Source organism: Melampsora larici-populina, assembly GCF_000204055.1.
Source record: "Melampsora larici-populina 98AG31 unplaced genomic scaffold MELLAscaffold_4, whole genome shotgun sequence".
Taxonomy (NCBI): domain Eukaryota; kingdom Fungi; phylum Basidiomycota; class Pucciniomycetes; order Pucciniales; family Melampsoraceae; genus Melampsora; species Melampsora laricis-populina.
In genome coordinates, this window is record NW_006768768.1 from 713,296 (window position 1) to 736,788 (window position 23,493).

At 42.3% G+C, this 23,493-nt stretch overlaps 6 protein-coding genes across 6 annotated transcripts; 4 read left to right on the top strand and 2 right to left on the bottom strand.

The window, feature by feature from the left end:
• Positions 1-1,205: 1,205 nt before the first annotated feature.
• MELLADRAFT_92269 (uncharacterized protein) lies at positions 1,206-3,144 on the top strand (the record flags this gene model as incomplete). Its single annotated transcript, XM_007405445.1, has 5 exons — positions 1,206-1,750; positions 1,833-1,912; positions 1,978-2,378; positions 2,448-2,736; positions 2,801-3,144. The coding sequence occupies 5 exons, from the start codon at positions 1,206-1,208 to the stop codon at positions 3,142-3,144; spliced, it is 1,659 nt and encodes a 552-aa protein (XP_007405507.1).
• Positions 3,145-4,184: 1,040 nt separating this feature from the next.
• MELLADRAFT_92270 (uncharacterized protein) lies at positions 4,185-6,404 on the top strand (the record flags this gene model as incomplete). The annotated part of the gene is made up of 5 exons (XM_007405446.1): positions 4,185-4,255; positions 4,317-4,407; positions 4,468-4,622; positions 4,713-4,811; positions 4,883-6,404. The coding sequence occupies 5 exons, from the start codon at positions 4,185-4,187 to the stop codon at positions 6,402-6,404; spliced, it is 1,938 nt and encodes a 645-aa protein (XP_007405508.1).
• A 495-nt stretch (positions 6,405-6,899) lies between these two features.
• On the bottom strand, positions 6,900-7,815 carry MELLADRAFT_59852 (uncharacterized protein; the record flags this gene model as incomplete). The annotated part of the gene is made up of 4 exons (XM_007405776.1): positions 6,900-6,949; positions 7,041-7,350; positions 7,459-7,467; positions 7,804-7,815. 4 exons carry the CDS (start codon positions 7,813-7,815, stop codon positions 6,900-6,902), a joined length of 381 nt encoding a protein of 126 aa, XP_007405838.1.
• Positions 7,816-10,575: 2,760 nt separating this feature from the next.
• On the top strand, positions 10,576-14,803 carry MELLADRAFT_59853 (uncharacterized protein; the record flags this gene model as incomplete). The annotated part of the gene is made up of 10 exons (XM_007405447.1): positions 10,576-10,716; positions 11,018-11,130; positions 11,200-11,797; positions 12,021-12,116; positions 12,439-12,513; positions 13,298-13,536; positions 13,619-13,797; positions 13,879-13,983; positions 14,360-14,431; positions 14,496-14,803. The coding sequence occupies 10 exons, from the start codon at positions 10,576-10,578 to the stop codon at positions 14,801-14,803; spliced, it is 1,926 nt and encodes a 641-aa protein (XP_007405509.1).
• Positions 14,804-15,495: 692 nt separating this feature from the next.
• On the bottom strand, positions 15,496-17,828 carry MELLADRAFT_92273 (uncharacterized protein; the record flags this gene model as incomplete). The annotated part of the gene is made up of 5 exons (XM_007405775.1): positions 15,496-16,467; positions 16,539-16,631; positions 16,704-17,513; positions 17,632-17,671; positions 17,752-17,828. The coding sequence occupies 5 exons, from the start codon at positions 17,826-17,828 to the stop codon at positions 15,496-15,498; spliced, it is 1,992 nt and encodes a 663-aa protein (XP_007405837.1).
• A 485-nt stretch (positions 17,829-18,313) lies between these two features.
• On the top strand, positions 18,314-19,469 carry MELLADRAFT_102678 (uncharacterized protein; the record flags this gene model as incomplete). Its single annotated transcript, XM_007405448.1, has 4 exons — positions 18,314-18,423; positions 18,529-18,992; positions 19,072-19,363; positions 19,415-19,469. The coding sequence occupies 4 exons, from the start codon at positions 18,314-18,316 to the stop codon at positions 19,467-19,469; spliced, it is 921 nt and encodes a 306-aa protein (XP_007405510.1).
• Between the last annotated feature and the right edge of the window lie 4,024 nt (positions 19,470-23,493).

Genomic DNA, 23,493 nt, shown 5'->3' on the forward strand with positions numbered 1-23,493 from the left:
AGTAGGCTTATATAGTGAAATACTAAGCTGAGGTATCACATGACTAACAAGTTGCTAAGCACACGCAATGACATATGAAATAGAAATGAAATGATATATGAAATAATGTCAACGCAGGACAGGAGAAGACAGAGGTCACAAGACTGACATTTCTGGGGATAGTCACGCAGGACTGTGTAATGAGAAAGGAAACACATGTAAAGTAGAACTATCTCAACAGTCCAAGGGATTGTATATCCAAGGATACCTTAGATTTGGAAATACAAGGTATCTTTGCCAGCAGTGTTGCTATCAACACATTCCTGAGTTCTAGATTGCTAATTCACTTGAGCACCATTATACTTGGCTTCCAGCTCAGCGTTAACTTATGCCTATGTGCATAATTGTTTTGGTGTGGGCCACCTTCATGTTCTCATCCGACAATTCTAACCTTGGTCTACATTGTAGCCCCCCTGATGCCAACAGACTGGTTCAAGTTTTAATTATACTCACAATTCACCTGTGCGCACCAGAACGCACCGAATGTATAGGATGATACAGCCTGATGTATCATCACATGTACTTCGAAAAATCCTCTATAGAATTAGCTAGTTGCTAGCTGCTCCTAGGGTAACTTGCAGCACTCAACAAAATTGGCTAAGTCCCCACTCTCACAAGGGGACCCCCTTTGCCGCCTCACGTACTTACAAGTAATATTACTACCTGAGCAAAACAAATTACCACTCCAGTAAAAAGCTCACCACTTCAGCAAGAAACTCACCACCAAAGTTCAAATTTCACCACCACACAAAAAAATCACCACCGAATCAACAAAAACTTACCATTTCACACAAATATCACCATTGAAACAACAAAATCACCATTACTTCACCAATATCACTACCAGATTTGAAATCTCACCACCGCATGAACAGAATCACCATCACACCAAAAAAGTCACCATTGATTCGAAAAAAAACTCACCACCACATCTAATGATTTATCACCGCATCAATTCAAATTACCACCTCAGACCAAAAACTCACTACCTATACACCGCATAACCTCATTATAATTAACCTCGCGGCCTCTCATATTACTACTCACAAGACGTCTCCTCAACATTCAATCCCAAAGTCTCATCATTTCAACTCTTCAAACCATTCCATCTGCCATTATCCATCTTCAAGTATAAACTACGCATCGTTTCAGACTTAATTGCCAACATGCGACCTGGACTTCGAAGGGCTCAGGCAGCGTCCTCGCCACCTCCTTCTAGTCATGACCCTGATTCTCGAAGTGACACTGGCAGCGAATGGCAGTTGCCTCCCTCTATTGTTCGACCTACCACTCAACGTAACCCTCTACCTATCACTACAACCGTCCGCCAACAACGAGCGACCGAAAGTCAAACTCAAGCTCAAGGACGAACCCGCTCTCGCAAACGAGCACGACCCAACGAAGATGATGATGACAAAATTGAACAAGACGAAGATCACGCCAATGAAAACACAACAATCGAAAATGATAACACTCCTGACGCTGACATTGACGACACAGTGCCCACCTTTAGCAACTACCGAGCCTTGGGCCAAGAGTGGGGAATGCCGCGCGCTGAAAAAGAGCTGGCGTCACTCACCTTTACGAAGAACAACCGTATATCTGCCACCGGTCTCTATGAAGCGCAGGCTCTTCAATCCAACTATGAATTGGATAAGACGATGCTGTGCCTAGTCCTGAAGTGCAGCCGACGAGTATTGGATGGAGCTTTGTAAGTAACACACCGTTCCCTTACCTCCCTGGACGGAATGTCACTTAACTAATATTACAATTTCTTATGATATCCTTACTAGACTCGAGGGACCATTATCTCGGGAGCCCAATATGTATACCAACTATCAAACCTATAGCATTGCGGCCACGAAAACTCCCAGTAAGCACGATTAATGAGCCATACAAATCCTCCACTAAACAATCTCAATTCTGCATCTCCCTTAGTGCCACCCAAAGGTGTATCACCTGGCTTTAAGGAGTGCAACGCGATTGTCGGCTCCACGTGGTCCTCCTACAACAATGAAGAACACGAAATTTTCACTCCTCGTCTATTTGAAAGATTATGTGTGGCAACGAGCGAGGCTTATGCACTTACTAAGACCCCTCTTGGAATCAATCCTTGTCTTCCGGTTGAAGAGGCGTCTACTAAAACCCCGGCTTCCACCATAGAACCACTTAGCGAAGAAGAACTCAATCAATATGTACCGGTTTTTGAGCGCCTGGTCAATCTGACAAAAGTCTCCCACGACTTGTACCAGGGTCGATTGTGGAGACACAGTGGCAAGTACAAAAATCAGTCCATGGAGAAGCTAATGAACTTCGAAATCAGCAAAATTATACGCCAGGTAAGATCCCTTCAAATAATCACATGTAATCCTACTTACACAATTATCCTCCATCTGTGATCGATTCAGCTACACGTATTGAAGGAACACTTCAATCTCCAATTCCACCTGCTTGTGGCAAGTTGGAACCCAGCCACTTCCGCACCCCGTGCTCTTTTTCAGGAAGAGTATACCTCTTGTGCACGGTGGGCCCGTGATCAGCAAAAGGTCCATCTCCTCGAGTGTTTTGCTTTCAAAGCAACGAAAGCTCCACAGCATCTGCGCTCTAAACGACTTGATCCCAAGCCCATGTCGGAAGGTGCAGCGCGTCAAGGACAAAGACGCACGGAACTTGCGCATGCCCTTAATGATTTGATAGGTGAGCATTAATCTTAGCTCCTTTCTAATGCAGTATCACAGCGCTGATGAACACTTCTGAAAAGCCCCACATCTTCGTGGAGGATATCAGGGCAGAGGTGATGCACATCCCAAAGTCCCAAATTTGAAGGCCGCCTTTGCAGCCAAGACCTTCCGCGGGGATATCAAGCTCACCTTTCAATGCACTCCTCAGAGCCGTATCACTGACCTCATGATCTCCAAGGTCCCTGGTCACCTTTCGAATGACGAAGTTGAAATTTGGATTGATGATATCAGATTGAAAAATTACACCATTATAGCCCTGCGCGCGAGCTCCCATATAACAAAAAGCGAAAATGACGAAACTAGTATGTCACAAGAACCATCTCAAACCGATTTAGCCGAGGAGAGTGTTAGAATATCCGAGTGATTACCCACAAAACACAAGTAGAAAGAATTTTATTATTTTTGGTCTCAACTATCTTTTTCAGTATTAACCTACTCAATTGAGTATCTTTATACTTATTCCAGTAACCACTCGTTTTTGTACGGATCTAACCATAGATTAGAACATTGGAGCTTTTAGTACCTTACTTGAAGATTCCATTTATTGTCATTGTTGGTAAATATTATCTTTGGCAAGGAATAACCATATTGTCAAACTACCCATGGTTGAGTAAATACCATTTATAAATTTTCACACCGGTTATGTTTTGTGTAAAATCTTTATGATGTGTACACTTCTATACATACCATACATAAGGAGTAACTACTTGTTACGTAGTGATTTCGCCTCAATATTCAAGTCATATGAAGGTCTTAAGATAATAACTCTAATTACATAAACATAAACACTCTCTAGCCCTCAGTAAGTAGTATTGTTCCAATATTTAAGTATTATACCATCAAGTTACAAGTACCATGTGGCGGTAACCTATTTGTTTGTCCGCACACCCCACCCTTCGCTCCGACATCCCATATCGTTTCATTCATCTAACCAATCGCTCACTGGTAAGTTTTTCCATTCTTTCATTTCCAACTTGCTCGCTGTGATTGTTTGTATTCCACACGGTTGCAACCAATCAGTTCAATCAAACACTAACAATTGTAAACTTCATGAACAGGGCAATAGCAATCAATCAGTCATCCCTGGCTATATTGGATCATCTTCGGACATAAATACTCTTCGCTTAGTAAGCCATGTTTTCAAAGCGCCCTTTCATTCATCCATTATCAGGTACCTTGCGCGGATTAGAAGACTAATTAAAAGAGGGGCAGGTTTTGATTTTACTTACTGGGTGGCATACGGCTTCTGCATAACCTGATGTCTACCCAATTGTTGTGAAAGATCTATTTACCCCTTGACGAGTTTTTTCCGACTCCAACCAAGGTACCTATAACTCCATTCGATACTGACTGCATGCTTGTCTTTGTATGTGATTGCTTTTGGACATTTTAAACCCAGGTAAAATGTCAACGGACCTCGATCCTGGTTGGGAGAAACAAAAGAGGGATAAATTCCCTGTTGTTTTGAATGCGAAGTAAGGTGATATCTACAATGTATTTGATCGAAACAGCAAACTAACTTCACCCCCTGTTCAGTGACTCCTCGGCATTGCCTGGTGTTAAATTTCTGTCAGATTTGCTGAAGCCAATTGATGTCAAGCGCCAAACTGGTTTCAGTGATAACGATGTAAGCTGCTTTGTTATTACTTCGGCTGTGATTCTCGTTCATTAACATCCTCACTTATAGCTTCCCCAACCTTTCCGTATGGCGAAATCTTACGCTCATGTCCCTCACGAGTTTCTCGCACCGGATGGCTTCCCAAGCACGGGCAATTGGCTTAATCCCGCCTGCCAATTTGCTGTACTTGGGCCTGATGGGATTTTGGGGAAAGGAAGACTTGTGTAAGCAAAACGAAGCTGTACCGCTATTTCGAATATTGGTACGAAGGACTCTAACTGTTATGCATTTACATTACAAAAACCATTTTCCAGGCAAAGGGCTTTGGATTACTTCCACGAGCAGGGTTATGAAAATGTACCCGACCCAATGCCACTTTCTGTGAAGACACATGGTGATAAAAAAACCGGGACGTGAGTAAAACTCCTACGTCTTTAAAAAGTGTACTGATATCGAATTAAATTCTCCCTTGTCCGTATCATAGTCGCTATCCTGCAAAGGCTGCCATGTTCATGGCTGCAAAGCAGGCCGATCAGTCCGCCCACTCGGTGAAGAGAACTTTTGATCGCAAGTTCACCAGGTTCAACGACCCAATTCTACCATTCAAATCCCACGAAAGGACCATGGAAATCATCTCAAATCTCTATACCGTTGTCACTCACGGTTGTGGACAATTCGTTGATCGGGAATCAAAGAAGCTCATCTGCACCTTTTCTTATGAGGACTTGGAATCTATTACATCTGAGGAACGTGATGAACACCAAAAGGACGTAAATACCATATTAATGGCTACAAAGTTATTCAGAAGGTTACCACTTCCTCCTAAAGAAACTATCCTAAATGCACCGGCTATATCGACTGCTCCTACATCATCTTCCAGGATTAAAGTACCCTTTGCTGACGTAACGCAAGCTCTCATGGACGAAACCCTGCCCCGGTGCCTAACTCCTTATGAAAATCAAACACCATCCCCTCTTACTTCATTGGCCTCTTCACCCCTAAGTTCTCTCCCACCTTTGGAATGCGGGGATACCGAAATGATTGATGTTATGGTTAATGCCCCTTCCAAGGCCTCACCTGCTGATCATATTCATTCATCACCACTCTCCTCAGTCGATTCATCGCCTCTATCTTCACTCCCACCTTCGGATTCCGAGGACACTGACATGGAGGATATCGAGGAATCCGTTAGGGATCATGCTGAAGACCCTACTACACATTTAGATCAGAGTTTGACCGCGGTGAAGCCCAAGAAAGCCAGGACAACGAATGGAGCCCTTATAGCGGGGAAGATGTATTGCTTTGGCCAAACTGTAGGCTATTCGAGTGATATTCTAACTTCGCTCTATATCCCCTTCAAAGGGGCTTCGAAATCACTATACCGCCGTTTCCTCGATAATCTACCCGGCTTCGGCAGACGCGTGGGCGCACGATTCCGAAGCTTCTGCGACCAAGGTTTCCAAATTGCGCATGAAGAGCTTATTAAATTAAAAGCACCCTCCATGTCTTCTACTTCCAAGTTCCATCCTTCAGGCCCACTGGACTTTGCAGCCAACTTCGCCTTTACGCTGGGCGGTTTCTACAATAAGCCGCATACTGACAACAATAAGGGCAAGGTGTACTGTTTGTGGTATCCTATTGATAGTGAGAGCGGCAAGATCATGACTCAATGTGAAGGTTATGATCTTGGCAATGGCTGGTTTGTGTTTCCTGAATATAGATTTGCTTTCAACTTTGGCACAAAATACGCCGTTCAAATAGCATGGAATAGCAAGACCACTTTCCATCACACGCTGCCCTCCCTGGAAAAGGATGATATCAATAATGCTGGTCACAAAGTTCATTACACGCGACTCGGTTGTTCATCTCAGATTACGCAAAAGATGGCCCGCGCTTGCGCAAAGGCCGGAACTAAAGAACAATTCAACCACAAGTCAAATTGTGAGAGACACATTAGGGATGCTGAAGACATCCTGAAGCTTAAAGATAGGAACTGGAAAGTGTAGAAAATATCACATTTCGTTAGTCTCTTTCTAAACTGCTCTTTCTAAACAGTATGTTGTAAATATGCGAATTTATAAATGCTGACGCGGCTTGTTAAATGTTGTTATAGTTTATTTAGGTCTTTATACGAGCCCATCGTAGCTATACCAACCATTTATCTAGGTTTCTAAACGGTTGTTAGGTATACTTGATCATGACTTCTTTGTAGTTGTTTAGTTTCCTTGATTATTATGATTTGGTTATCTATTGGTTCTGTCATTAAAGTATTCTATGGGATACATGAAATTTCCTCATTAGGTTTTTTTTCATTCACTTCGCTCGTATATATACTACTGGTGTTTGTATGCGGACTTGAATGAATGATGTTGCAGAACATCATGATTTGAGTTTGTCATTATCGCTCGAGTGCATATAACAGTATATATTTCCAAACAAGTATAACATAGGAAATCTCTGATCAATACAAACAACAATAGGTAAAAGAAAAATGTTTGTATTCAACTTTCATTATGTGTTCTCATGGTCTGATTGTGAGCAAAGCGCGAGTCTAATCATACAATGCTATTATTTGTCTTTCATAAAACAGTCGATACATGTCAGTCAGAGTGATTTAAACAAGCGAAATGATTGAGTCATACCTTGATTAATGTGCTTAATGATGTTGTTAGCCAAGGTACAACTCATCATGTAAATGTCAAGGTCGTTCTGCCATTGCTTGAGATCTCGCGCCAAATTGATAATCATTATCAGGTCGTTGGTATCAATTTTGTCATCGACTTCGTTTTGTAGAACGATTTTATCAATGTAAAATTTCAACAATTTGTGTATCATGAACAGTTGGTCAAACGCTTTAGCAGTGTATCCTAATTGCTCTTGTGTCTGTGTTCGATCTAGACTTGCTAGATTTGGTGGTAGGGGCATCGCGCTATCACCAGGTATAAGATCGAGCTATAAGAGATATAGACGAATAAATTAAGTGTTAAATGTTTTTCTATACTTTTGATAATGGGTGAAATGTGATGTATAAAGTAGATTTGATCTTACGAAAATACTTACATGAAGTATCTAAGTACGTTTTAGATTGTTTGTTTTTCTAATAATGTAAGGTGAATATATATCCAACGATTATTTAGGCAATAAAAGGCCAATTGAGATGTTGGGGTTGTGTTCAAGAAATGATACCGAGAACTTTGTTATTGTTAGAAAGTTGAAGATAACTTGAACAAAATTTCTATTCTGATTCTCGAACAGCCAGGATGTTTAATCTATGTCATTTAACCCTACGAAACCATAAGGGCAAAAATATTAAGCGGTAAGCCTCGACAAACAATGTATATAATTGACCGTCAGTGGTTCTCTAAACCTTTCCAAATCAATTCTACTCTTTGATTAAAAACTTACCAAAAAGTTCATATATAACAAAGAGAGCCAAGAAAATAGCAAAGGAGCTTGAAATCAATAAAAAAGTGTGATAGACACACTGAACTGGGTGTGTAGAGACACACTGGATTTATATACTCTGTTAAGAGGGAAGTGATTTCACCTATCAGGCAAGTTGTGACATTTATCTAAGATTCCTCCTACGTACGTGTGCATGGACTAAAGTTTCTTTCCTTGTGTGCCTCATACAAGAACATATAATCCATTCTTCACTGTATTAGACTCTTATAGGGGTTTTACTGGGTTTCACCCAGTTCCACATAGTGTTTAGCTGAAATGGTGGTATTCTCCTCAAGTGCATACTGGGGTTCAAGCGGGCGGTGTGAATGAGATGTGATGTGATTACCCCTCATAATTGTCCTTATAAATCCGAGACTTTGGTTTAAGACTGGTCAGGCTATGTGTGCAAGGCAAAGCATCACCGGGGACAGGGTATAATTGGTTATAAGTTTGTTAACTCATTGAGCGGATGTCCCCATTAGATTGGAAGTTCAATCAAATATATTGACTCACTCATATATGCATCACTCACATTTCTGAGTGGATGCAAGTGTTGATAACTGAGCAATTGGTTCCATTGCTCAGTCAACACTTGCATCCACTCAAACTGTGGATGCATCAACACTGGCATGATTTATGTTTGGACATTGTTTGGGCCACTTAGATTGGATGTTCAATCAAATAGATTGACTCACTCATATATGCATCACTCACATTTCTGAGTGGATGCAGGGGTTGATAAGTCAACAATTGGATCCATTGCAAATGATGAATTATCAAAACTTGCATCATTTTTGTTTTGACATGGATTGGGCCACCCAAGACCAAACAATGTTGGTGCCATTAGATTATCTGACCAATAGAACACCTGACATGTCTCACTTATTCATCTCTCACATGTCTAAGTGATGTAAGTGTTAAAAATGTTGTTTTTCTAACATGTGCTACACTTGTGAGCAGACTTTTCCCTCACGTGCCAGCCTTTTTCGGATGGTGCCATTATGGGGTTCAAGCGGCTGGGGTGGATGAGACTTGATGTGAATACACCTCATAAGTGTCCTTATGATTCCGGCTCTTTGGTTATCAGGCTGGTCAGGCTATAACCAAAGATTCTGGCTCTTTGGTTATCAGACTTGTCAGGCTATGTGTGCAAGGCCATTGATCACCGGGGACAGGTTATAAATGGTTATAAGTTTCTTCACTCTTTAACCGGATGTCCCCATTAGATCGGATATTCACTCAAATCTATTGACTCACTCATTTGAAGAAATTGTAAGCTTTTTGCCTCATGTGCAAGCCCTGTTTGGATTGTTATGCATCCAAACAGGGCTTGAGCGGAATCAAGTGTTGATAAACTTGTGAGAAAAGCCTTGTGCATCCGAACAAGGATTTTGCTCACAAGTTTATCAACACTTGTTTGGATGGTGCCATTAACCAACATTTATATCACTTACATCGCTTAGACATGCATCACTCACATGCCTGAGTGATGCAAGTGTTATAAATGTTGCTTTTGTCACATGTGCATTGAGTGATGCATGTCTAAGTGATGTAACTGTTCTAAATGTTGATTAGAAAGCAACATTTTTAACAGTTACATAAATGATGATTATAAAGCAACATTTTTTACAGTTACATCACTTAGACACTATGTGATGTAAGTGTAAAAAATGTTGCTTTATAATCAACATTTATAACACATTTGGGAAAAGCATCATTTCTGGTTATAAGTTTTTTCACTCACCTGCAAGCCTCTTTCAGATGGTGCCATTGATTTGGCTGACCATATTTGCCCCTTACATCACTCACTTATGCTTCTCCCATGTCTTACTGCATTAAGTGTTTAAAAAGTTGCTTTTCTCACATGTGCAAGACACACCATATACTTTTATGGTGATAAGTGTTTTACCTCGTGTGCTAGCCTTGTTCGGATGGCGCCGTTATATTTGGTGGCCATCATTGGCCCTTACATCACTCACTTATGCATTTGACACGTGTCTAACTGATGTCAGTGTCAACAATGTTGCACACATGCAAGCCCTGTTGCAATGGTGCCATTGGATTGGCTAAGGAACATCTTAGCCACTGACATCCCTTAGGCATGCGAGTGACGTGATAAATGTTCCTTAGCCATTCCATTAGCCATTCCAATGGCTACACACGTGAGAAACATTTGTCGCCATGATGTTTCCTCATGTGCAAGCCTTTTTCGGATGGTGCGCATAGATTGGCTGACCATCTTTGCCCCTTACATCACTCAGCCATGCGTTTATCATGTCTGAGTGATCTAAGTGGTGATTAGTCATCCTGACTGGCTTGTGCTACACAAACCAGTCAGGAGGTGGTGATGTTATTTCGCTCACGCGCAACCCATGTACTGATGGGGTACTTTTGGCTGCCCATCTGTACCCCTTACATCACTCACATGTGCATCCCCATGACTCACGACACAAATAAACCACAGCAAGTGTTGATCATGTGCGTAAGTGTTGGCGCCTTGGAGCCACCACGCTGTTAAAACCTTGGTCATTCCTAAGTTTGTACTGCACTGACTCACGCGCACAAATAAACCACCGCATGGGTTGATTATACAGCAAGTGTGGCTTATTTTCATAAGTGTTTGCTCCTTGTAGTCACAAAGCTTTTAAAAGCATGGTCAATCCTAAGTTTGTACTGACATGTAATTTACTTTGGTATAATGTTGTTGTCATCATGCAGCAGGTAAAATAAACCATGGCAAGTGTTGATTATACAGCCAGTGATGATTATTTTACTAAGTGTTTGCTTCACAAAGCTTTTAAAATCATGGTCATTCCTAAGTTTGTACTGACATGTGATCCACTTTGGTATTTTGTTGTTGTCATCATGCAGCAGGTAGCTCTATCACGTCTGTGTCAACCTTACCATCACGTCTAACACAGACGTGATGGTAAGGTGACTGTCACTCACCCAGTGACACCCCCGTTACATACATAATGCCGCTACATACAACATCCGGGGCCGGGGCTGCCCGTACGGTCTTGGCTGTACCTGGACCACTCTTCTCAGGCCACACTTGTCTCAAGCATTCAAAAGATTTTTCCACCTACGACATCTGCCATACTTGTCTCAACCTTCGAAAGGAGGCCAACCCCGGCCGATTGAATCTTTGTTCAAACAACTACCACGTAAACAGACGCCTCCTCACCAATACGATCCCATATCCGTCATGAGCAGCCTAATTTCCGCGCTAGTCACAATTGCCGCCAACCTACTTAGTAATCAACTTCCCGATTTGGAAAATTCAATGTCAGGATGTCCGTCCATCTTTCGCTAGCGGGAATCACCTACTTTCACATGGCCTTTGCACCGGGATAGGGAAGGCAAAGATGAGTTCTATTCGACCCGATTGACAGAATTTCGAAAAGTCTTGACATTTCTTTATGATCATTTGAACATGCCTTTAAAAGGTATCATACGAGGTCTTAACCACGCAGTCAAGGTCGGCAAGCCTGCAACACCGTTACAAGAGCAATTGCATGCCCGGCGCGAGCGAGAACAAGCTCACACAGCAACATCGACTGCGGCCATCAGGGCAATGCTTGATGAAGGTCAACATCAGCCATTACGTGATGAAGTCATGGAGCCAGCACACCTTATGCACGAGTTAGACGCACCTGATGACGGAGATGACTATCCAGGTGCAGAACCGGAGGATCTCAATCAATTTATGCCACCACCATTTGAAGTAGAACTGGAGGTGGTTAACCCAGTCCAAGCACGATTGCGTAGGGAACAGCATTTAGCTGATTGTTTGGCACACGAGAACAAGTGGAGCTGGCAGTATGCAATAATGCTGCCTACATTTCTTCGATGCAAGATGGCGACCTCAAATTGGGGAAATGAAGATCTATGGAAGAATGACTTACGTCCGCCCTGCACCTGTGCGATGCAGACCGAACGTGATGTAGACCTGGTTGATTTAACAAGTACGTCAAGGTATCTATCCTAACTAGCTAAGTCTGAATTGTATACTAAGATCAGTACATATAGCTCGTCGTAGAGTGAAGATATCATTTTGCTAGCAATGCGATCTTTCCGATCCTTGCAGACTCCTCCAAATGGGCTATATGGCGGCATCACCGTCAAAACCACGGACCGCTTTCTCGATACGCCTACTCATCCACCACCACCACCAGTGGGTCAGATATGCCGTTCCCACGAAGTCTTTTTGTGAAGGTTTAGACGAATCACTTGATAGTCACAACCCCGTCATCTTAACGAGCAAAGGAAAAGTAAGTAATTTTTTCCGCGATCCACCTCTTGTAACCCTATCTGACTTCAGTATAGCCTCGGGACTGGCGAGCCCCTTTTACCATTTCTGTAGATGCGTATAGGGCAATAATTAATCAAATACGCGAACTGGAACACCAAAAGCTTGAACTCACCGAACTTTGCAAACTGGCAGCGAACTGCCCCAAATGCTTTGGTCCGCCTGTGGGCCAAACACGCCCTGGAGAACCTTGGGTTGTGATACGTCTGGATGGGAACTTCCAGCATAAGAGACATGCTAAAGCCAGTGTCTCTATTCCTGGTTCACTTACTCCTCGCCCAGAGATCTTCCTTGACCCCAAAATCGCCGAAGCGAAGGCTCGATTTCTAGAGAATGGCCCCCCAATTGACTGGCAAAACGTAAGTGGTAAAGGAGATATCCAAGTGTTCTACTACATACACTGACTAGGTTTGACCTATAGGACGAATGCACTCAGGCTCACACCACAGCTAATGATGCGCGAGGCAAAGGTCACTTCAAGAATATGGATGAATCAGGACTCCTTGGTATGGCTTGTAGGCATGACCATGTCCTCAAGATGATGAATCTCATCCAGACTGGGGAAAAGTTCGTACCACTCTCCTCATTCTTAGTAGCAGTTAGCTGATAACTACTTGTCTTATAGGTCACACTATGCACTAGCGCTTATTCAATGGCTACTGGATATATTTGCGAATGATCATGATGGTACTACAAGTCTAGGAATTCTGTACGATATAGGATGCAACTTGGACAAAACTATTAAGAAGGTCAAATAAAAAAATTCTACGGTCATGCTTTGTTATAGATACTGACTCTCACGCCAGTATTCATGCAGAGAAGAGTTTTTACCGATGCAAGACATGCAGAACAAGTGAGAATAGGAACCGCCTTGTTTCATGCCTATGCCCACAACTGGGGCTGTCAGTTGGAGTATAATCCACGCCTGAATCCTGGATGGGGAAAATCGGATGGAGAAGGCCTGGAGCGCGTGTGGTGGAAACTAGCCCCACTAGTTTCTGTGCTCAGGTATGCCACTAAACAGCATCGTTTGGTTAGTCTGGATCTGTGGACAAATCATCGGAATGAGGCCTTGTGTAAAAACGCGGGTATGTGCGATTTTCTTTGTCGTTTAGCTTACCAGGAACAAGTTTAACGTGTCAGAATTGTACAGTTAAGAACATGATTGGCAGCACCCAAAAATTTCAGGGTGAGCTACAGGAAGCCCAGGCGTCTCTCGCGAGATTTGAACAAGCGAACCGGGCACATACAAGGCAATATTTTCAAGAGCAGTGGGACCGTCAGCGAGCTTTGCAGCTGAATGCTATTAATATCAGGTCGAAGGAAAAGCGTGCGCGACTCGAGGTACTCTTAAAGCTAGAAGAGGATCTTTTGGAAGCTCGGTAAGTCATTTTGTGTTTCTAACATACTTCCACACTCGTTGTAGTCAATTGGTAAATCCACACTGACTAAATGGTCGTACAGTCAGCAAATGAGGGATTTAGATGCAGCCCATGTCCCTGTGCGAACCGCTGAGCAACGTAATGCTCTGCTCGCGCTCCCGAGGACCCTGGTCGATCTTGAACAGAAGATTCAAGAGGTCGCTGATGAAGTTGGTAATACCGAGTTACTAAACATTCGCCGACACGTTCGGCAACGTGGAAGTGGGTTTATTACTTCCTAGTACTTTGGCCTCGGCCGCTGTAGCATGAAGCTGATTAATAAAGCTCTTTTTTTTATTTCAGTTGATCAGATTAAGGCTGTCCTGACTGTGCAGGTCACTTTGGGTTTTTTGTATGAGGCCAAATTTGGTGCTTATCAACAACAAGTGGATGCTGGAAGGCGGACTGGTACGTGCATTTTTCTAGTAGTGAGATGCTGCACTCTCCTTGCTAACCGTCGAGCCATATTTGACCCAAGGTGCGACTCAGCAGCCACGAAACGAGGAACTGCGTAAGAAGAAACGGGCTCTCCTCAAGAAGAAGCTTGATACCTACTTGAGGCACGCGGAACGGTACAATCAAAGATATCGACCGAGACAACGTCTGGCTCAGCCAACATTCGACAAGGTCGTGGCTATGGACATCCTAGATCCCTTTTGGGACGAAGTTGCTCTCAATCACCCAGACGAGCCATGGGTGTGTTGCCAGATTACCAAAGATGGCATCCTAGCCCTTTGAAGTGAGCTTTCTTCGGAAGAGGAGTTGCGGCGCCTTGGGCGCGAAGTCAGGCAGATGATTGGATGGGGCCTTGACTATGAAGGACGCATGGAAAGGACCAAGCCAAATGAGGCTGATGGTAAGCCATTCAACTTATTTGACATCAAGTATTTCGGCTAACAAAAACGCCCACATCCTTCCAGCCCGAGTGGTAGAGTGGAACTCTATCCACTCTAGTCTGGCCAAACGAACCTGTCGCCTATGGAAGCAATGGGATCATGGATTACTCGATGTCTTCCATGCGACCAAGCAGTATGTCGAAGGAAGTGCAGAAAATGATGGAGAACTTATAGATCGGTGGGAACAAATGGTCAGTCGAACCACACAAACTTGGCATGAAGTCCTAGGGGTACCCATATTTTGGACAGACGAGGACGATGAGGACGCTCGTGCAGAGGCAGAGGAGGAGATGGATTGGGTATGGCATAGAGAGCATTTGGAGTATTGGTAGAACCGTTTAAAGATGTATGTGCATATCAAACTATATAGAGATATTGAAATTTGCAATTCAAAGCCCAAGTTGCCCTAAGTTGTGTCTAGCATATGGTTAGTTATGACGCAGAGCAAGCACAAAGAAGATTAAAAGATAATCTCTAAGAGACCAAATGTGTTTATATTGTCTAAGAGACAATGTACCCGCAGTGAGAGACATCATTCATTGATTTGAATGTCAGTTTTGTACCTCAAGTCCCATTTCTATTCAAATCAACAAATGAAATTGAATCAATCCAAGGATTTATTCAGGATGAAATAACTTGAACATTGTATCAAGATGTGACATTGAGACCGAGTCGAGACAAGCAACCAAACAATCGAACAAACTTTATGACTTATTATGGTTGACATTTTGCTTCTTCATGTAATTGTTTTTGTTTCACTTATGGGAGGAGTTATGGTCCACTATCTTATTGGCATCTTACGCTATGATACCAAGTAGTTTATTTTTGAATGTCTTTCAATTGCATTCATTACAAATATCAAAGTTACAGTATTATTTTGTCACCCACATAAATAGCTTTCATTTGACAAACAAGTCACATGACATTTTTGGTGCAAAGAAACTTTGCAGTACATAACAAGAAAGATGAGCGTCTATTTTTTAAGATTTGGAACTAAGTGGTGTGAAGGCTCTTTAAACTGGCATCAATCGGAAACTACAGTGGGCTCTTGCGGCGCTTTGTTCTTTTGCTTGCGGCGAGTGCGTGGCTTGAGGGTGTTAAGGAAAGCAGTGTGTTCGTTGATATGAGACTGCCACGTGTCTAACCAACCTGACGCTTCGGCTTTGGCGAATCGTTGCCATGTGGGACAAACGCGGGGAATGGGAAGATGGGCCAGAGTAAAATCAAGCAGGACGGATGCGAAGTGGTAATTGGCGTAAATGATGACTATGGGGGGGTTTAGATTGGGTGAGGAGTGATAGGGAAAGAAAATCCTGTTGTTAGATACGCCGGGCTCGTAGTACAAAACCGGGCGATTAAAAGTTGTTGCAATGATTCCGCCCCACCCCGGCATGGTAAGCCAATACTGTTGTTCAGATACGACATTTGGTTTGTTTGTTGCAAGACGAGCTAAGGCCTGAGCCCGAGGTTCAGGTAAGGTACGAGGTGTTAGTATATCTGTCATAGAGTTGATTGTGTCTAGCATACTCTGTCGTATGGCTGACCAGTTGTCCTGCGAGTGACCGAGTGAAACTGATATCGCGCGGAAACCACAGTGGCCATCCGCCTTCACTTCCCGTATGTCACTAATGGATGGCACCAGCCAATCACGAATACTATATTTCGTTAACAGGGCTGGCAGAGTTGGATTGACGAGGTTCGGCTTCTGTAACAGTGCCTCCTCTCGGGCGCGTTTGCGTGTGAATGGACCGGGAGGTGTAGCAGAAGTGTTACTGGTCTCTTGCAACATGGTGGAGGTGTCCGGTTTGACACCAGTATTGACGTTGGCGTCCAGAGCACTGGGAGGCTGAGTATCAGGAGTACAAAGAGGGGGAGTTGAAACTGAAGTTTGCACTGGTTCAAATGTGGGCTGAGAAATGAGCAGATCTTCTATATTGAAGGTCGAGTTGGTCACTTCGGATGGGCCATACAAGTCGTCTAAAAGCTTATCAAACTGCTCATTAAATACATAGAGGATACAATCAGTATCAGCGAGCGCGATAAGTTGATTACTGGAAACTAGCTTACAGATTCTTCATTTTCCATCGCGTGGTCCATTCCAATTTCTGTGGTTTCTGTTGTTCCCTGGGGCTTATTTGGCGAGTGAAGGTAAAGGTCTACCTAATGTCACAGCGTATTGTTGTAAGGTTGGGGTATCAGAAGGTAAGTAAAAAGTGGGGAAATTGGACATACTGCCTGAGAAGGCGAGGGTACACAGTTGGCGGTGAAGGAAAGCGGGAGAGGTTTGGTGAAAGGTGGCTGGTTGTGATCGTTAATGATTTCGTCAATCTTCTTAAGGATTTCTTGCTTGCGGCGTGGTGACATTGCGCGAAGTCGAGCAGTTAACGTTGAGATGACGGTTTCAAAGGGGTCGATATCATGTGAGCAAGGTTCAAAGGCGAATGGTTCTTGAGGATGTGGCACAATGGAGACATTTGAATCAAGACCGAGTTCAACAGTCGGGTGTTGTTCTTCCATTGGGTCCTGAGGATGTGGCACTTTGGAGACATTCGAATCGAGACCGAGTTCAACAGTTGGGTGACGTTCTTCTTGATCTTGATCGGGTGTTGAAGTAGGGGTTTTATCGTCATCCATGACAACGCCTGGAGCTAGGATGGGCTTCGCCTTTGGATCGTGAAACCTTTTGCGAGGTTTGACATCTGGATCTGGTGGATGATTATGGCCAAGGTGAGTGTAGATGAGGATCCATTTGCAGGGCTCGTAGAGCCATCGAGTGCTGAGTTTGAAGGGGCAGTCTATACAAAGAGACTTCGATGTTCCTAAAGCTGCTGGTATACCTTTGGGATACCCCGATCGATAGCACTCGTAATGAGATACGGGACTGGTTTTAGGTTGTGATCGGCCAATGCGTATGCGGTATCCATGTTGGGTGGCTGGAAACGAGGCAATGTACTCGTCCATCTTGCGTCGATCTTTGTGTTGGATCTCGATTAATTTGGGGACCGGGAAAACGTGCTTGTCCGGCCTTGCCTCGGTGGTTGGCTCCATGAGTATGAGGCTGCGAGTTGGTTGTCATTTGATGTGAATTAAGAGTAAGTTGGGATTGGAGTTTGTTGATGAAGGTCGTGAACGGAGGTATGGTGAGGTGGTGAGAACTTACCTGCGTGGTGGTGAGATGTGTATCAGGTTCACTCGTGATACTTGTTGATGTGGTGGTGAGAGGGAGGATGTTGCAGTGGTGAGATTAGACAAGTTAAGTCACGAGGTTACATGAGGTTACATATACGGTGTATAGGTAGTGAATTTTTGGTCTGAGGGATTGAGGTGGTAATTGTAATTGATGCGGTGGTAAAACATTAGATGTGGTGGTGAGTTTTTCGATTCGATGGTGACTTTTTGGGTGTGATGGTGATTCTGTTCATGTGGTGGTGAGATTTGGAATGTGGTAGTGATATTGGTGAAGTAAAATACAAAAAAATACTCGTCATGACGCCCCAACATCTAGGAACAAGCTGCATATTTTTTCAGATTTTTAGCTCTCTTCCTGTTGCCTCAGGACTTTTCTATGTCAGTAGTTTTCTTTACTGCCCGGTAAAGATGACATTTTGTGTAGTGTAATTTGTTTTGCTCAGGTAGTAATATTACTTGTAAGTACGTGAGGAAGCAAAGGGGGTCCCCTTGGGGAATTGGGGACTTAGCCAATTTTGCAAGTTACCGTAGGAGCAGCTAGCGCCTAGCTAATTCTATAGGGCGTTTTTCGAAGTACATGCAATGATACATTAGGCTGTATCATCCTATACATTTGGTGCGTTCTGGTGCGCACAGGTGTGTTTGCAAAAGCGATGTCTTTATCAATGAAAGGTGATTCAATTAGCGCATCAAAATTCTTGAAGATTTATGAAGCATTAAGCAAAGTAGGAAATCAAGATAGACCTTCGACCAAGAGAGCGACGTCAGCTAATCCAGTTTTATAAGAAAACGATGTTAGATCAGATGGCGGAGTCTTTGAGAACGGCATGTGGTTTTTTCCTGGAAAGACATCAACTTATCAAAACAGAAGCTACACACCATACTTCGATAAAAACATTCAAGAACTGAGGTATCCTATTCCATTGACGATTTTCAATAAGGATTGGCAAAATAAAGCTATGACTTATCACGTAAAGAAAAGAACTAAATCGACAGATGGTGAATCAAAAACAGATACTTATAATGGCTTACCTTATGCAGATGAGTGGTTACTCGATTATGGAGAATGGTGCATTCACTTCAATGGTTTCGTGAATGCTTTGAAAGGTGCAAAATTCAACAAATTCGTGGAATGGACTTTAGCTCATAAAGCGAATGTAGAAAAAGTTATGAATGTAATGGGTTGGATGACAGCCTTGAAGTATGATATGAGAGTAAGAGAAGAAGCATTGATAAATAGAGTAGAAGTTGATGGCAAAGTCGCTCCACCTGACATATCAGAATATAATCTATTTCTAGCAGAAGAATGTTTTGGTGAATCTGGAATGAGAGGTGAGTATCCTTTTATAAAAATTCTGAATGACGATTTGAAATTAGAAAGCTGACACCCTTTTTGTTGATGGAATTACAGAAGAATTATTGTTCAAGAAAAATCCTTACGTAGAAGGAGGAGAACGCTATGGATGGGATCCAGCGACAGGTAAACCTCCAAAGAAAGGAAACAAGAAAACAAGTTTTGGTCAAGAAAAGTCGTATCAAAAGTGGAACAACAATCCAACTGTAAGTGGATCAGGTGGTGCAGCAATAGGAGCAGATAAGAAAACGAATGAGAAGAAGAAATTCAAACCTGGATATCAAGGAATGCATTTTGACCCACAATATGCGGAGAAGAAGGCAGCAGCAAAGAGTAATCAAACCGCAAAGTAGGTATTGATCATTCGATTATTCTTCTTTGTATTGTTTTTTTATTATAGAGCATGTTTTGCATTGCAAATGTTAATTAGTAAATCTCTATTTCTACCTGTGTAATTTTATCGGTTATAAAGTGCAATTTCAATTCGTAACAAGCGAAGTTGTGATAATAAAAAGTTCATTAACCTAAACGTAGAAGAACCGAAGTTACCTGAGAGACATAAGTTACCTTTAGGGTGGCCAACCGAGATAAAGTGTGAAATGAATGTGCTGGAATGGAGAGAAGCTTTGAGTAAACACAGGTTATTACCGGATTATGAAGATGTATTGGAAGGCTTTGTTAGTGGTTTTGATCAAGGGATCCCACCTCATAGTTTCGGAAGTGGATATTTTACACCAGATAATCACACGTCCTCAACCTTAGCATCAGAGAAAATCATTGTGTCTATGGAAAGAGAGGTTAAGGCAAATAGAATGTACGGACCGTATTCACATCAACAAGTGGGAATGGTATTCAATTTCTTTAGATCGAGTCCTCTAGGCACCGTGATAAACGGGGATGGGTCACTAAGACCCATCAACAATCTATCTTATCCGAGGAATGATCCTAACGTACCTTCCGTCAATTCCTTTGTCGACTTGAATGACTTTCGAACAACTTGGGACGATTTTAATATCGTAGCGACCTTTTTCAAGAGCTTGAAAGAACCATGGCTATTAGGAGTGTTCGATTGGGAAAAAGCCTATAGGCAGATCCCAACCAGAATGGATCAATGGAAGTATTTAATGGTTAAAGACTTCAACGGGAATTTAATGTTGGATACACGTATAACATTTGGAGGCGTAGCTGGCTGTGGGTCTTTTGGAAGACCGGCAGATGCGTGGAAGCACATTATGATGAAAGAATTTGACTTAATAACTGTGTTTAGATGGGTTGACGATAATTTATTTATCAAAAGAACTGGATCGACAACAGAAATGAAGGAAATTGCAGAGCGATTGCAGGAATTAGGTGTCACTACAAATTTTGAGAAATTATCGAAATTCGGACATGAACAAAAATTCATTGGATTTATTTGGAATGGATCAAACAAGAAAGTGAGACTACCTGAACCTAAACTGGAAGAAAGGAAAGGTCAAATTAATGAATACTTAGAACCCAATGTAGAAGTCACATATGATCAATTAGAAATATTCATTGGGAGACTGAACCACGTAACTTATATATTACCTCAACTCAAATGTTATCTCAATGGTTTACATAGAATGAAGAAAGAGTGGGTTAATAGGTACGCGAAGCGGAAATTAGCAGAAGACGTGCTAGAGGATTTGAAGTTTTGGGAAGAAACTTTGGCAAATTTCAAGAATATGCGTTTGGTGTCCATGAATAAACCAACAGAAATCAACTGGGTTGGCGGTGCATCAACCTCTTTTGGTTTAGGAGTCCTGATAGGTAACAAGTGGAGTCAGTTCAAACTAATGCCGAATTGGGAAACGAGCGGTAAGTCGAAAAGGAATATTGCTTGGCTTGAGACAATAATGATAAGAATGGGCTTCTTGATGTTATTAGAGATGAATGTATTGAAGGGTCAGAACTTAATTGTGTGGACGGATAATACGTGTGAGGGTTTGGTATTCAAAAGAATACTCAGAGCTCACTAAGAATGGCAAGGTGGGTTGGTAATTTTAAATAATTAAGTTATATTTCAAATATAATGTATTACAATATAATTATAAAGATAAAAAGAGAGGGAAGGAAGGGGAAACTGGTCTGCACCGCCAACATATTTACCTCGGATTTTTCAATCCGAGGTATTATCGGATTACCAACCTCCGACAGAAGCTGTCCGAGGTTTTGATCCGAGGCAATTCCCAGTGCAGAAGATTACCTCGGACAATAACCTCGGACAGACCTTGTCTGAGGTTTTACCTCCAATGATGCCTCGGATTCTGCAACCCGAGGCATCTATGTTGGCAGTGCTGTTTGGATAAATCCAGACAGACTACAGTTAAATGACTCCTTAAAAGGAGGTTCAGGGGTATAATTCAAATATACTATAGTTGGTGAAAGCTGGATCCAAGGCTCTCCTTCAATCTTCAAGGTAACCAATTGAAGAGTGATATGGAGGTCACTAACCTGGTTGTAATAAAGTCACCAACTTGTAGTTATTCAAGAGGTCACTAACCTGGAGTTGATGTAGGTCACTAACCTGTAGTTGTTCTGAAGGTACACTAACCTATGAGTTGATATAGGTCACTAACCTGTAGTTGTTCTGAAGGTGACTAACCTGATGGTTTATTGGAAGGTCACTAACCTGAGGAAAAGTTCTACTTGGGGGAAGTAGAGGATCCAAAGAGAAGGGGGTGAAGGATGAAATTACTTTATCTTCTAGGAAGGAACTTCCTTAAAGAGATGAAGTGAATCACTAGTCTTATATATTATAAGACTCTTGATTATATACTTCAATTGAACTTTAAAGGGTTCTTTAAAAGAGGTGTGTAATAAAATGCTTGGGGGAAAATCCTTGAAGGCTGAGAGAGAAGGGGTTTATATATCCTCCTCTCCAAACCTAATTGTAGTGATATTTGATTGTATCATCACTGTGGTTTAGGGTTTAATAATTACTATTAATTATTATTATTATTAATAAACATAATTACATATAAGTGTTATGTAATTTATGTAGTATAAGAATTTTAACTCTTGACACTGAGTTATGAGGTGTAATTGGTATTTTATTACATGTTACATATGTTTTTAAGTGTATATACATATGTAATTGGTGTTTGTATATGTTTTATTATATGTTACATGTGTTTTATAAGCTGTATGTACGTGTAATCAGGTTTATAAGTAAAATTCTAATATTATAAGTTAGTTTTGGGTACATGTATATGTATCCAGGGCTGACAATACGACATCCAAAGGAGTTTTAAGAAACAGGAAATCTCGTGATAGAGAGGTGAATGATGAGTGGAAGGTGATTCAACAATTGCTTGTCATACACGACTTGAATCTACACCCAATGAGGGTAACCACAGATGATAATATAGCTGATGAGCTATCGCGCGGTATTTCACTTGGCAAAGATGCAGGAGACCGTATTTTTATTTCTATTCCCACTGACTTGATTGGCATCATAGAGAATGCTGTTGTAGCAACAGCGGTGAAGATTTAACGGTAGTACCCCCTGTTAGTCTTGTAACGTCTGATTGATTTTAATGAAAAGTCTGACCTCAGAATGGTAAAACTCCATGAGGCCAAGAAATTCGTGACCCATTCGATTCGAATTTTCGAAGTTCGCACCCCGCAAACCATTCATCCAAAACGGCTTCCAATAACTCATTATCTTGGAAATCTATCTCCAGACAGTTCTCCATCAAGACCCTGTAAGTTTAGGCTAGGCTAGAGACGACCAGCCGCACATAGCAGTACCACGGTCAACTTGGCTAATGTTGTTTTTGATGGGACGTTGTGTTCATTTCATTCGAGCTATAGATCCCAGTTCATAACCTGAGTTCTAAGGCCGCTTAATCCAGTATCGATGGCACCATTAAAGAATCTCGCAGAGTTCCTTTCCGGAGGCGCCTCAGGCGAAATCTCAGATCTACAACTGCACTTACTCAAAGGGTGGGCCCCCAATACCCAACTTAGTTACAACAGTGCCGTGAAGAAGTTCCTTAAATTTGCGAAAGAAGAAATCAAACACCCCTTTTGCTTGCCAGCAAGCCCAAACGACATATACAACTTTTGTTTTTGGGCAGGACGCTCAGAATTTTGCATCACGTGAAACGAGGTGCAGTCTTTGACTCTGAAGAAGTACTTGTTTGGTATCCAAGCATGGCATCTGTTCCATGACACGCCATATCCACACGTCGTAAAGGATCGAGTGACTGTATTGCTACAAGCGTCAGCGATGGCAGACGCCTTACTACCATCTTGCCCTCCCAAACCAGCGGTCTTGATCAAGCACATGTTAGCCTTGTTCAACGACCTTTTGGGCGAGAATGCTAAGGATCTAGCAATTCTCGATTGCGCGATATGCGCCTTCTGGGGCTTAGCTAGGTTAGCAGAACTAACGTACGATAACACCACTGGTGAGAAGAAGTGGATCAACTCTGTATGGTGTAGCGATGTGAA